The sequence below is a fragment of the Pundamilia nyererei genome, unplaced genomic scaffold (genome assembly GCF_000239375.1).
Source record: "Pundamilia nyererei isolate P.nyererei 1_Seehausen unplaced genomic scaffold, PunNye1.0 scaffold00069, whole genome shotgun sequence".
In the NCBI taxonomy this organism is placed as follows: domain Eukaryota; kingdom Metazoa; phylum Chordata; class Actinopteri; order Cichliformes; family Cichlidae; genus Pundamilia; species Pundamilia nyererei.
In genome coordinates, this window is record NW_005187470.1 from 1,049,620 (window position 1) to 1,063,782 (window position 14,163).

At 38.6% G+C, this 14,163-nt stretch overlaps 1 protein-coding gene across 1 annotated transcript in view; it reads right to left on the reverse strand.

The window, feature by feature from the left end:
- The window catches only part of LOC102195787 (disks large homolog 5-like), a 32,275-nt gene extending 22,482 nt beyond the window's left edge, over positions 1-9,793 (reverse strand). Inside the window, exons 1-4 of the mRNA XM_013911657.1 lie at positions 9,085-9,793; positions 3,367-3,435; positions 2,616-2,784; positions 2,124-2,267 (exon numbers count right to left, since the gene is read on the reverse strand). Coding sequence (XP_013767111.1) covers positions 2,124-2,267; positions 2,616-2,784; positions 3,367-3,435; positions 9,085-9,382 — 680 coding nt within the window. The 5' untranslated portion in view covers positions 9,383-9,793. The remainder of the gene's footprint in view (positions 1-2,123; positions 2,268-2,615; positions 2,785-3,366; positions 3,436-9,084) is intronic.
- Positions 9,794-14,163: the final 4,370 nt, after the last annotated feature.

The window sequence follows — 14,163 nt, forward strand, 5'->3', positions numbered from 1 at the left end:
ACACACACACACGTCATTTGGATCGCACCAGTTAGCCACAGTGTAGGATGAAGAAAGTAAGTTAATACTTGAATTTAGTAGCTAAAAGCAGCTTCTTAAAAACATCTGAAATGTTTACTGTAGCCAGTTATGTCACTGCAGCTCTGCTGATTTGTGGTCAGGACTCTAACTTGGCCACTGGGACATGATTTACTGTTGTTGTCGATTTGCTTTAGCCCATTGTTTTGCTGAATCACCGAAACTCTTACAAACTTCAGGTCATAAACTGCTGCCTTGACATTCTCCTGGAACAATTTCTCGGTGCAGTTTCAAAGTAAACTGCATAAATTAATGATTGCAAGGTATATTAGCCCTGAAGCAGAACATCAGTCCCAAACTATGACGCTTCTTCTGCCATGCCTTACTGCTGGTCTACAGATTATTCTCACAGACGTAAGCACCATCTTTTTGTTTTTTATGATTCTTTTTAAAAAATATATTTTATTAGTCAAGAGCAATTTAGTCTCCTTTTTGGCCTTCTTCCATTGATACATCATGTTGATAAGATTTCTGTGGGTGCTTTCCACTTCCTCTTGTGTTGTTTGCCCTCTTCTTTCAGGATTTCATTACATATTGTTCTTCTGGTGTCATCTTTCCAGCACAATCACGTCAGTCTTATCTCCTTAACTGGAACACCCAACTCGAAGCAGGTTTTGAAGTAGCCAGCACAACAGTTTGCATACAAATCTTTTGTTGCAACTGGAAATGATTAACTGCTGCAGTTTGTGGTCAAACTAATCATTTCAGAACTACCTAAAAATTAAATTACACAAAGTACCCCGTGTTGACATAATTTCACATTCACAAACTGTTTTTTGTGTGTTAACTTTCACAGACGGCTTTACTGTGTTCTACCTACAGGCAATTAAGAATCACTAATTAACCTAATCCTGTTCTTGTACTGTGGGAGGAAGCCGGAGTACCCGGAGAGAACCCATGCAAACATGGGAGAACATGCCCTTCAGACAGGAGGTGGAGTCAAACTCAAGACCTTCTTGCTGAGCACCAACAGTGCTAACCATCACACCACCGTGCTGTCACTAAAAACAATTAATTAATTCATTTAAAGCCACAGGGCTGTTGTGGTCTTCCTGTCACTATATTAACATTAATAGGGAGAAAAAAAAAAAGGGGAGAGGAGGCCCCGTTGTTTCTCCCCTCTCTGGAAAAAAAAAAAAAAAAAAAAAAACCCACCTCTTATGTAATAAAGCTTTAACTTGAAATTTTCTAAAACATGAATCACTAATAGGACTAATTAAAATTCTTCAGAATTACTAAGGGTTAATGGTTAAGTGTTTAGCGACTTACTAATTTAAGTACAATATATAACTGCTAGACATGAATGTGATTTTCCATTGACAAAAACATGCTGCTTAGAGTGAATGGTTGAGTACAGAGGCAGAGAGGACATTGATAAATAAAGACTCTCTCTGATGTGCAAACAGGACGCAAAAGTACAGGCTTAAACACGGACATAATCCTTCATCTGTCTGTTTGCATTGGGGGCCAGATGTTGGTTCCCTACACTTCAGAGGCTGTATGGCATCATTAAAAATCATACAAATGGACTAGCCTTCCCTTCATGTCAACTCAGTACAGCTTATCTCACTAGACACCAAATGCTCCGTTCGCAGCATTATCCTCACGGCAAAGATGCTCTGCCGCATACACAGGATTCACATACTGATTACAGAGCATGCTTATGGTGAACTCTTTACAAAAGGGTAATACTTATAGAGCATATTTTAGTCTCTTCCCTCAACCTTTAGCCAGAAATGTATGATTTGCCCTGCTACTAAATAATACAAATAGTCCCCCCCCCCTCAAACAATCCCAAAGATTAAATCAAATTGAAGAAGACCTGTTGGGATTTTTATAGCTTAACTGAGATTTTGAACTGATATAAAGGCTTCATCCCTATCACTCTTGCAAAAATAAAATCTGTTCTACGCAATCTGCTGTGAATATGTGAGGAAGAACAGAATACTGGCTAAAAATGCTGCAGGCTGAGCTTGAATGCATACAGCACAAATCCACCGACTGTTAAAAAATTTACAAAGTCCCCTAGTAGGCTTTCCACTTACTGGTAGAAGTCTGCTTTCTTCACAGCCTCCTCGCACCTCTTCAGGGTGGTGCTATGCTGGTTCTGCAGGGATTGCAGGTCTGCCATTGCCTTCATACACTGCAGCTTCAGACGCTCATAGTCATGACCTGCTTTTGCATTCGGTCTATTTCACAGAGCAGGAAACAGGGAAACACACTTGCATCAAAAACCAAGTTCTGAGATGCCACATGGGACAACGTGAGAGCCATAAGTGAGATAAACATGCAAACTTTGTACTTTTGGGAGCGTAAGGAAAGAGAAAGTTCAACTGCATCCTCACATCTTATGCTCAACTCTAAAACAAAACGAGCACAAGTTTACGTCAAATAGCTCTTGCTTTTTTTTGGCAGGGCTTTTAAATGCTCAAGAATGCAAAATACCTCTATCTAAAGAGTGCAGGTAGAAACAAGATTGCTCTGCTTTTCTGCAAATGTGTTGGAAAACAGGCTGTAGAATGAGACTAAAACACTACCTGCAGTCATCAAAGGTGGTTCCAGGTGAAGAGAGGGCGAGACGTTTGCGTAGCTCATCCCTTTCACGCGTCACCTGTCTCAACTCTAACAGAATGGTCTCCATTTTCTCATTCACTTGGTGGCTGTCCATGTGAGCAGGTGGAGGGGAGGAAGCTTGAGCAGGAGTACCTGTGTGAGTCAGCATGTCACTGGTGGCTTGTGCCGATCGCAAAGTTCAAATGATGCGAGCGACGGGGTTCAGTGCAGTTTTATTTATGTCAGCTAGAGTGTATAGCAATATTTCAGTAAAAATGTAGTCTATGTTCATCTGAGCTGCAAACTTGGCTAAAGAAATAAATTACAAACATACAAGTTCATGATTATGTTACGGGTAAAGAGCTTGACCATTATTTTATTTAATCTATTAAATCGTTTAGCCAAAGTCACTTAAATATTGTCTGTCATCGTTGATCTACTCATTCAGTTTTGAATATACCACAAAAATAAACGTAGTGATAAACACTGGTTCAGCTTCAACAGCACAGACCAATCCTCTCTTCTAGAGTAGAAACAGATCTCTCTCTCGTGTGTGTATTTTTAAATCCTTGTCACATCTGTGTAATCACTTGCATGTGCTTAGAGTCTAAACAATTAGAAGCCGTCTGGTTCCTCAGAACAACTGTTTTTTTCGCCCCCCCCCCCTTTTCCAAAGAAGATTTTTTGGACCCATCTTTACCTTAAATCGTTAGTCATCATGAGTACCACACTCACCTAAGCTGCTGAGAGAGCTGCTGCTTTCTGAGTCCGATGGCATGGTGGACAAGACGCTGTAAGTGGACCCTGCAGCATGAACAGAAACATTAAAGTCAGGTCTAAGCGTACTCGACCGTGTCTGCTTTATGGTCAGATGATCATCTCCAGCATTGTATGGTACATCAAGGCAGTGCAGCTTGGGTTACATTCGGGAGCCTTTACTGAAAAAAGCCAGCTGGAGGAATAATAAGGTGGGACTTTCCCCAACTTGGGATGACGGGCCTGTGGGCTGACAGAGTGTAGCTAATTACCAGTTGGGCAGGGAGCTTGAATACATACTAGCCAGGGCCCCAAAGAGGCTGCAGCCTTAGAGCTTCTCCTTTTATCTCCTCTGACAACATCACACAGTCCCCCCCTTGTGAAAGGCCCTCTTTTATAGCTTACAGTGATTCATAATTAACGTTACAGAAAGGAAGCTTTATGTACACCACTGAACAATATGAAGAAGATGATGTTATTTCACACACCAATGTAAAAGTAATTCTTCAGTAGATTTTAAAAGAGAAAAGTATTTAAAAGGGAAATAACTGATGCAATCTGTGTGTGTCACGATCTACCAGAGTGTGCAGTTTTCACAACAGATTCAGAAAATACAGTGAAGAAACAATTAGCTTTTTACAACAACAGAGAAACAAATGGTTACACAAATGGTCAAGTCAATTAGAAATGTTGTCATTAAGTTACTATCTGGTCTGTCACCTTTTCTAAGAAAACAAGCAAAAACAAAAGATGTGTTGACTGCCTTCAGTATATTGCCAAATAAGATGCCATTTATCAGTGGGAGTGGCCAATATTTATCTGCTACAGTACATCATGTTTTCACTACCAACAGTTCTAAAGCAGTGAGATGAAGAACTGGTACACTTTTAAAAATGAAAACATTTTAATTCTTCCCAGAAGTGGACTTCTCAGCAAATTCAGCCCAAGGTCAGAGCGTGCAATGCTGAGCTACATCTCCGACTCTACAGGCTTCAGTTAGCATGTTAAATGCTCAAGTTTATGACAGTATATTTGGATAAAGATGGAAAAACTATGGTAATAGGGATCTGTATTAAAATGCAAACATATGAAAATCAGCCAATAAATATTAATCTTTAGCTAGAAATTGTCATATCCCTCACAAAGCACACATTGATAAAATATCAGAGGGCATTGACTGTATAAATTACAGTAAAAGTAGAGCAAGGAATTGTTTAGCAATAGGTTTTTTCATTGACTATATTTTGTTAATCAAGTTGTTTCAAACGTGGTTATTTATCCTCTACAAGGAGGATTAGAATTTTATTGATGCCTGACTGCACACTGCTTGATCAAACAGCCAGCAGTGCACCTTTCCTGAGATCTTACTGCGCTGCTGTGGAGTGACCAGCTTATAGTTCAGTTACATCAGCAGCTTCCACTCCTGATGTAAAGTCTAGTGTAGACTTAGAGCATGACAAACGATTCTATTTACCCACGTCCCATTACTCTAAATCAACCCCTGACTGGCCGTGTTCCCACTAACTAAATGAGTTGAGACTATGAGGAGCCCAGCTAACATGGCTCAACCCTCTATTTCCCACTGAAGGACAAAAAAAAAGAAAGAAAGAAAAAGGAGAGACCGAGCTCTCTTTGAGCTCTCTTTGTTCTCACTCTAGCTTAAGTTTCCCATGACTCTGAGCAGAGAGTGCCTCAATAGGCAAGGTGCACAATGTCATAACTCACTTACTTTTCTGCTCCGTGGAAGTCATGTGACCTGAGGTCTGACCCTGACCACTTAAGCATTTCATTTAGGTTGATCTCGTAGTTACGGTCACAGCCACTTGATCATCTGTACACAATTTTATGGTATAAGAAGACCACTTCTCAAGAACAAATGGAAAGTGGGAAGACTGTCTTTAGTAGGAGTTTACTCTCAACTTGAACATTTCTTTTAAACGTGAGAACAGTCGCTCAAACGTAAAGTGCTGATCTTAAATCACATCTGGTACTATGTGCCACTAACAATAAATGAAAGATGTTCTGAATGCTACCCCTTTCCATTAAAAGAATTATGCATTTTTCTACTTGCATCTTAAAGCTCTAACTTAAATATTGTGTATAATGAGTAATTAATTGACAAAAGGGGGAAGATTACTTTCTAAGCAATAGATCAGAGTGTTGTCCATCAACATTGAATTTCAGAAAACCATAAAATACAGCTTTTAATGAGGGATATAATTCAGGCCCTTTTTTTGTCAACAGAAGGGTTAAGTTGGGCTTACTTATTTACTCCAGTATCATAGCACAGTCATGGTACAGTTATATAGCACTAAAAGCACAGGTTTTAATGTTGTAGTCACTCTGCTTTGTTCAATATCCCAGTATGCCCACCAAGTCTTTGACCTGATTTTAAAATGTTACCAGTAAACAAATGAGCCAACAACACATCCTTAAACAATACAAAATATATTAATTAAGTAAAAATTGGACTTTATCTAAATTCCCTTCATATCAGTGGAGTTTCTCATAACTAAATTGTTCACACTCTATTCTAAAATAAACTCAGACATTAAACTTTCACCATGAAAACTCAGAGCTCCTCTGCATATATGAACACAGATTATTATCACTCTGTCCAAACAACCTTTCAGTTGATTTAATACTTTGTAAACAAACTTTTAACTGGACAAATAAACCAATTAGCATTCAACTAAAAAAAAAAAAAACAAAAAAAAGAAAAGAAATTTCTGTCAGTAGCAAAGCAACAGATGAAATTTTACTTGATCCCACTTAACTTCATCTCTGGAGATACATGTGAAAGACTTGGAAAGAAATTATTTGAAATACCACAATATGCATTTATGATGGTACTGCAACAATGACATATGTCCCTGCGGAGAAGCTATTCTAATTAAAGTAGAAGTCTGCTACGCAAGATAGATGTTAGAAGACTGAAAAGCATGCCGAACACAGACATCAGTTTTCTTCTACAGTCTACTTCTATAAATAAGTACACTCTGATATGTACTGTGGTATAAAGTTAATGAGTCACCGATTCTGCAATAACTACCCTCTGTGTCAACAGTTCAAAACCACTGGAGATAACTAGATTCTCTTCTTTCCGCCTAATAAAATCTAGAACGAAACCAAGAAATCGAGCTACATAACACTCGTTAATCGCTAACTGCAAAACACCTGCTCTTGTTTTGCAGTGACAAAGCAAAACTTCCCATGATACACACCCTTATAATGTGCAGCCATTGTGTTATTCTTCCTTAAGAAACGATGAGAACAATCTAAACAGAAAGGTCTCCGCTGACAGGCCTTAGAGCTATAGTTATGTGAAACTACAAAGTATCTTTATTTAAAAAACAAAAAAAACAAACACAAACAAATAAAAACAAACAAACAACCAAGCCCTCGGCAATACACACCCTGTTCGGTACTATAGGCATCATATTTACATCATGTGGAACTTTTTGTAGGTCAGTGATTAAAGGATATATTTAGCATTCATGTTATAAGCATTTGAACAGGCAGGGTTTACCAACATGTGGCTCTCATATTTTTTTGGGGTGACTTGTCAATTACTGCAACTGGCTCCTGATGGTGCATATTATGTAAAAACATAGGTTGCTTTTCTCTGGAAAGGCCCGTCTTTTGGCCACACAGTGGAGGAACCTGTCTGCCCAGTAGCAGAAGACAGCTCAGCCCATGTGTGTCCTGGGTGACTACCAACGGGGATTTGCACACTACTATGACTAGCCCAGAACATGCTCATGTACAAAGCTCTTTGGAACTAGAGAGCCTATCAGTACTCAGTTCTAGACCCACTGCACAATTGTGAAATGCAGCGCAAAAATGAGAAGGCTCAGAAAAACTAACAGAAGTGTCCAGCTTGCGTTCTCTTATGAATTATGCCAAAATAATGCATAATTAACACCTGGTAGCTAACTGAGTATGACGCGATAGCAAACAAGAAAGCAACTGGATGGATGTTCCTTTTTTTGTTTGTTTGTTTTTCAAATGTCAAAGTGCAACAGAAGTGCTGAGTAAGGGTCATATGTCAGAGTGCATGCATTATGCTATTGCATAAGATGTCAGGTAAAGTCCAGAGAATACATCATTACTGTTTCAGCATACAAAGAATGCAATAAGAGATTTATGATGAACACAAAAAATAGAGAGTATATCTATAGTTTGTGGATTTATCTGTGAATAAAATCACATGCATGCATTTATCACTTAGTTAGAAAAAGGGTGATTATCCACATAGAAAACAGAACTATTACAAAGTTATTATAAACTAATCTGCAATTTGTGCCATTATGAGACCATATTATCTCAGAGGCTTATCCTTACTTCAAGATATATTTAGTAACCATTAGATAAACTTAAGGGTTAAATAATAAGGGTCGAAGGTGGAACCCCCGATACCTTGGAACATTAAATGTTGTGTAAGATGCAGTTTTAGTTCACCTCTTAAGACAAGCCAACAGTCCATATATTAATGTATCCCGAGCAGGCAGGATGAATATTCTCTAAAAAGTGTATCTGATCACTGATAAATAAAAGAGTTTTGAGATCCTGTGTTTCTGGTAATGCTTAAAAGTTACTCTATCATCCAGCTAATTCAGATTCGGAAGGACAACTGCATCTGAATTAGGTTGAGATATTTAAGAATATCAAGACAGTGCATCCCAAATCCAATGTTGCAGTATCTTGCAACATCTGGTGTCATACGTGTATCAAATCCAAAAATTTATCACTTAAAAGTCCCAATCCATCCATAATGTTTAAATAAACCTGCCACTAAACCAGACGAACTGAATCAATCAGAAACTCCTTGCCAGGGGTCATACTTCTGAAATAATTTCAGTTCCACAAGCACTATACCATTACACTATACAGTATCGTGTTAGTAGTAAAACTATACTATACTGACAAATCCACAGAGAAACTAATTTTCTATACATCTGCTGTGGAGTATTATAGTAGGTGGACAAAGGCAATTTTGAATCCATTCACAAGTTTATAATAAAACAATAGTTTGCTGAATGCCTTTAAGTTGCAACATTGTAAAGACCGTACAATTAGTTATTTAAAAAGGTAATTTACTTACCGGTGCTGACATAATCTTAACTGTAGTTAGTTTCACACCAAAAACAAATCAAACTGATGCCCTTTATTCTCCAGTTTATATCCCCCTCGAGTAATTCATTGCACAGTGCGCACTAAAACGCATTTGATTCATCTCTCATTCGTTTGACTATGACAGTGGGTTATTGATTCCCACACACAGTCAGTCCCTCCCTACATTGATTGAGTCTTTTTAGGTCCATTAAATGCTTTCACAAAAAAAGCTAGCAGGCTGTACTTTTGGTGACATGCTAAACGAAACAAGCACAGTAGTGAGAGTGTAAATAGGCATCAGGTCACATGATTGTGCCCTGAAAAGTCTTGCCCAAAGGAAAAGTCATGCCCTTCATCAAACTGTCATAAGGTCAATAGCACTAATGTTTGTTAGATCATGCTCAGGAGAGGATCGAAAACAGGTTGGATCATAAGCAATATCAAAAGCAAGGGGCCCAAACACACCGTTTCACTGTATTTTAGATAAAGCCCTAACTTCTGACACGTCGCCCCTTCTTCATAAACACTATACTCTTATAACAATTTAATTAGGAGGTCGTTAACACTTTAATTGTTTCTCACCACTCGTATGATCCACTGGTCCAATGCCATCCAGCAATAAAGATTGCAGGTGAGGGTGTGTTGTCTCCAGAGCAGTGCAAAACTCTGCGAAATGGTCCCCGTCTTTACTCATTAGTAGCTTCAGCAGAAGGTCCACTTTTTCCGAGTTGGAGGTGCAGTTGTGCTCCAGCTCGTAGCGCTCTGGCTGGCTTAGGGTCCCGCAGTGAGCCAACGCGTCCACAACTCTGTCCGCATCTGTTATTGACTCCACCAAGTTCTGGTAACATTTCTCCAACAACTCTTTGTGCTTGGGCTCCATCTCCTCTCCGCTTCGCTCGTCCGCTGTTTACCAGCTCGGGACAAACCCAGCCTTTTAATCTTTCTGGTAGTCAACTTAACTTCGGGCTACTGCCGTGACTCTGCGAAACTACCCCGCTCGACCCAGTCAGGACGGTTTTCAACCCGAATTGACGGATACACAAGAAGTAGCCATATTTGTTGCCCAAGGCTGTTGACTGCATGAAGATGACAACACATTTTCCCAACCGCCGCTCTCTATCCTTTTCGGAAAAATGACGCCTCTGCCTCTTTAAGCCCCGCTTTGCCTGCGCTACGGAAACAACCTCGGCGTCAAATCAAGTTCTTTAGTCATGTTGAAAAGTGTGGAAACTCTCCAGGAGCGCTCTCAGTCAGACTACAAACTCCGCCATGTCTCACCGTTCGAGCAGCTGTAACCCTGTGCCAATCATATTTCCGTGCAATGGACATTTAAGGTAAACGTGGGCGGGGCTTTTTTTTTAGACGCACCTGGCTTCCCGCCGCTATAATTACCGCTGTAATTATTACCACAACTTATGTAATACTGGTTCTGCGCTTTCTGTGTGAGTTAGTTATGTGGAAGGCATTCAAGAATGCCAATAAAAACACACTAAAACAATACTGACGGGCTTGTTTTCACTCACAAGTATTTTATTTTATTTTTTTTTATAACTGAGGACGATTTAATTTTCATTATTATGCCCAGTTTTTGAAAGTTTACACACCCTTCCCAAAAAGCTAAAATGATGCAAATTATATAAACCCCACAATTAATTGCAAAATAAGTGTAATAATATAACGTATTAGGTTTAAGCTTTTACTTTTTGGGGCCAAAATCTTTCGAGAGTGTTGGACTTTTACTCCTGTGTTGCATCATTTCTTGTTAAGAAAGAAAATGTTTGAAAACTCTTGCTTTATTTTAAAGAAAAAAATGCGTTGTACTTCCCTTGTTGTATAACTAGTTTCCCAGTGTGCCAAATATGTTCAGTGTTTGTTGGAATACTAGCAGACTGGTGTAGACTTTAACTGCTGATCATGCTTCTGCAGTACATGCACAGTGTAGTGGAATAACCAAGGTCTTCCCTGAAAAAGACCACAGTGCCAGTAGGGCAGCAAAACCTGCACAGATTTGCAGGTAACTCATATCATGTGCACTAATGCACACCCATGGAAGATGTTGGCTTTTGTATTGCTACAAACCTTCGTATTGGTCACTCTTTTACATCTTATCCATAATATTTAAAAATGTAAACAATTAAAAATCTAGTTTAGATATTTTTTCTTGGTGGACGTACTGAAGAACTACGTTTGCTAAGAATGAGAAGTATTTCTGAACCAGTGACGTGCTTTCGGTCTGTTTTGAATACAGCGCTGTTCAAGGGTCATTCATTGTTGGTTTTTGACCTTTTATGTAGCTCATTATGTACCAGAGACTTCCTGAATTACTTCCCCTAGTGTTTTCGGATGTGATTGATGATATTGGAGACCTCATAGTTAAATTAAGAAGTCACCTTTATAGTCTACACAGTTGCAATATCAGGCATTTAGCTTAATTTTTTTTGCTATATAGAGATCTATATAGCAGTGATTATATGACAAAGTGTTACTATTAAATTATTAACTGAGCGCTGGGTAAGCATTTATTCTTTTCCAGCTTTAGATGAACCATTTCCTCATCCACCCAGTGGTTTCATAGAGTGTTGTATATCAAGTCTAGAGATAACAGAATCAACCGTAAACATTTCCAGAGTGTAATTGTATTAAGTGAAGTATATAAACTGTTTAAAACCTTAGTTGGGAAGCTTTGATGACTCTTTCAGCATCCTTTACAAAAGATAACATGAGGTTCTCAGGGTCTAATGAAATTTGTCTTCATAGGTGACAAAAAGTCAGAGATATTTCTGTGACTGGTGGTTCCTTAACCCTCTTGTGCAGCAAGAAGAATATGAAGGGTGATAAAATAAAATCATATATATTCTGTTGAACAAGATCATTTTTCACTTCTCAGTTTTTCTAGTGAAATACTGTTTCTGGCCGACAAATGTACTTTTGGTGAAACAGTCACTGATCACAGGTCATCTCTACAGTAAAACCTACTGATGAAAGGTTGTGCACTGCTCTAAAATCACAAAATTACCAGATGATCTTCTCCTCTGAATTTTCTTATTATTATTTATTCTAATGATAATTACTAACTGGCTGAAGGTTTTAATAAAATAAAATAACTATATGCCAGTAGACACATTGTATTAGATACGGTGGATGACACTTATTATGACTTTGTTGTACATTTTATAAGAGTTTATCATATGTTTCTACTATCACATCAAGTCATACCATGTAATACAGTGATTCACTCTCCAAAACACAGCTAATGATTAGGTAGCAATTTTATGGATGCAAATTCAAACACATTTAACACTTAAGCAGTTTTAAATGTAAATATTACTAGATTACAAATCGGACATTGCTTAACTTCTTCTTAAAACCCAGTCTGCTCAGAAAATCCCACACATACATTGTGGGCATCTGAATAGGCTATTATTTGATTACAAGGGAAATCTAGCAGCTCTTATTTCATGATTTGATCTCTCTTTTTTGTGAGGAGATTATACCTCCAGATTGTAGTTGCCTGTTTCTCATCTGGATTGTCCCCTGACACAACTGCCCCGCTCTGCAAGCTTTATTCTGCTCCACATAATCCATCAGGTCTCAAAGGAGGGAGACGTCACAAAAAGATAAAATCCTTACGAAAACGAAATTGTTTAGAATCAGACAGCAATATTAAATGTAAGATTATATGTCTATATCTATATGTGTTCACAGCTAAACTGGAGATGTGTGGAAATCTACTTAAAGTTTGTTTATGATAATTGCTAGTACTTTTTAACATAGAGCTAGAGCGTATTCCCTTTATGAGGATTTTCACTCTTAGCTAGAGCTTGCTAAAGCTTAACGTGGTACACAGTGTGCCTATACATTTCCCCTCTTAAATTCGAAACAGCTTTAACAATTATGTAACAACTGCACTAATTTCTTTTCCCTGCAGGGAAATCTATTCACCGCTTACCGAGAAAACAAGTTGCAATGTTTAGGAATTATGTAAATTCCTAAAAGCATCAAACAGATTCAAAACACTGAAATCTTGCATTTGCTTTTAACATTAAGTGGGAGCAATTTATAGAGTTCTACGCTGTCTTCTGGTATATTGCTTCTCCTGACACACAAATAAAAGCATATGGTTGGACAGGATTTATTTTCTCACTCTGTCAAAAATCAGAGGAAGAGCCTCAAGCCCCACAGGCTGCCACTCTGCATGCTGGATAGTGATATCTGCTGCTACATCTCATTATGTGTTGTTCATCTAATCCTCGGGTTTGTAATTTGCTTATATGCACTCATGAAGTTTAAAGCAGGATTAGGTCCCTGGCAACCAAATGTCACTTAGCTGCACAATCCTCACTGGATGGCTGGAGAAAATCCACTGCAAATAAAAAAAGAAATTGCTCAATACTTACTCACACTGATTGTTTATATGATAGTATTAAAAGGCTGGTGATGAACTGCAGATTTACTGCGTCTGAAATAAACCTTTATTGAGACCTTTGTTTTGTGATATTACAAGTTTTAAGAGAAGATCTTAAAATTTCATTACAAATAATATAAGAAAAAAAGCCTCAGGCTAAGGCCTAGTTCAGGCTGCTCTTCACAGCTATTGCACCTTCCACTTGGCCCAGTGACGTGGACAGACGTCTTTGTGTCCCAAGCTCCATAAAGAGTGCATCATCCACTATGCCATCACATCTACAAGTTAATAATTAAAGCACTTTGTCTAGAAATCAGGATCACGGAAGTGTTCTGTCCTCCTCTTAAAGTAAAAGCAAGCTAAATGGAAGCCCTCCTCTCTCCCCCGTGTGATTTCACTTTGACCTATATCTTTCACGAGATATCAGTGCAAAATCTTAGCTAGAGAGAAAATACACAAATGCCAACATCAAATATTTATCATTCTTTGTCCTCAGGCTGGTGGACTGTTTTCATTTTGGGTGTATATGAAAAGTTAGAAAGTGTACAAGACGCAAGGTTTGCAAAGAAGCTATTTGTCTCACGAACACATCCCTCTGAGGCTGCACTTCGAGGCCACTGAACACAACAGAAAGACAACTTTAGGACACCCGTGTCTCCAACATGGACACTATTTATAGCCTTGAGAAAAGCTCTATGAAGCTCCGCTCCATATCACTTGAGCTTCAAAGCACACCTGAATGAATTTCTCTCCCCTTCTCAGATTATAAAGCAAACACGCACGCACAAACAGAACTTATGTAAGCCACATTATTCACACCTTTTGACAAGAGGCTGCCGCTCATGATGCTCAGAGGTGGAGGGGGCTTACCCACTCGCTGTAATACAGACCTAGGTGGTGCAAATGAGACTGGCTTTGACATGCAAATCGCTCATTGTGCATCTGCTTAGAGCACAAAATCCACACGCAGCCATTTTTCATGCAAAACACACAATCCCATTTCACAAAGAAAATGTGCCAAATTTTTTTTTATTGAAATCAAAGGTGGTTGTTTTTCCTTTTTTTTTTTCTTAAGGCATCCACTGAATTTTGACAATTATTATGTTACAAAGCAAAGTAGTTAGTGCAGGAAATACTCAGCAAAAGTTAGTTCAGGCAGATCAATTCTACAGAGGTGACATAGTTTGTGTGAACTAAGAGCCCTCTGCTGGCAGTAAAGCATACAAATCAGCAAAGGACACTGTTGAAAGACTAAA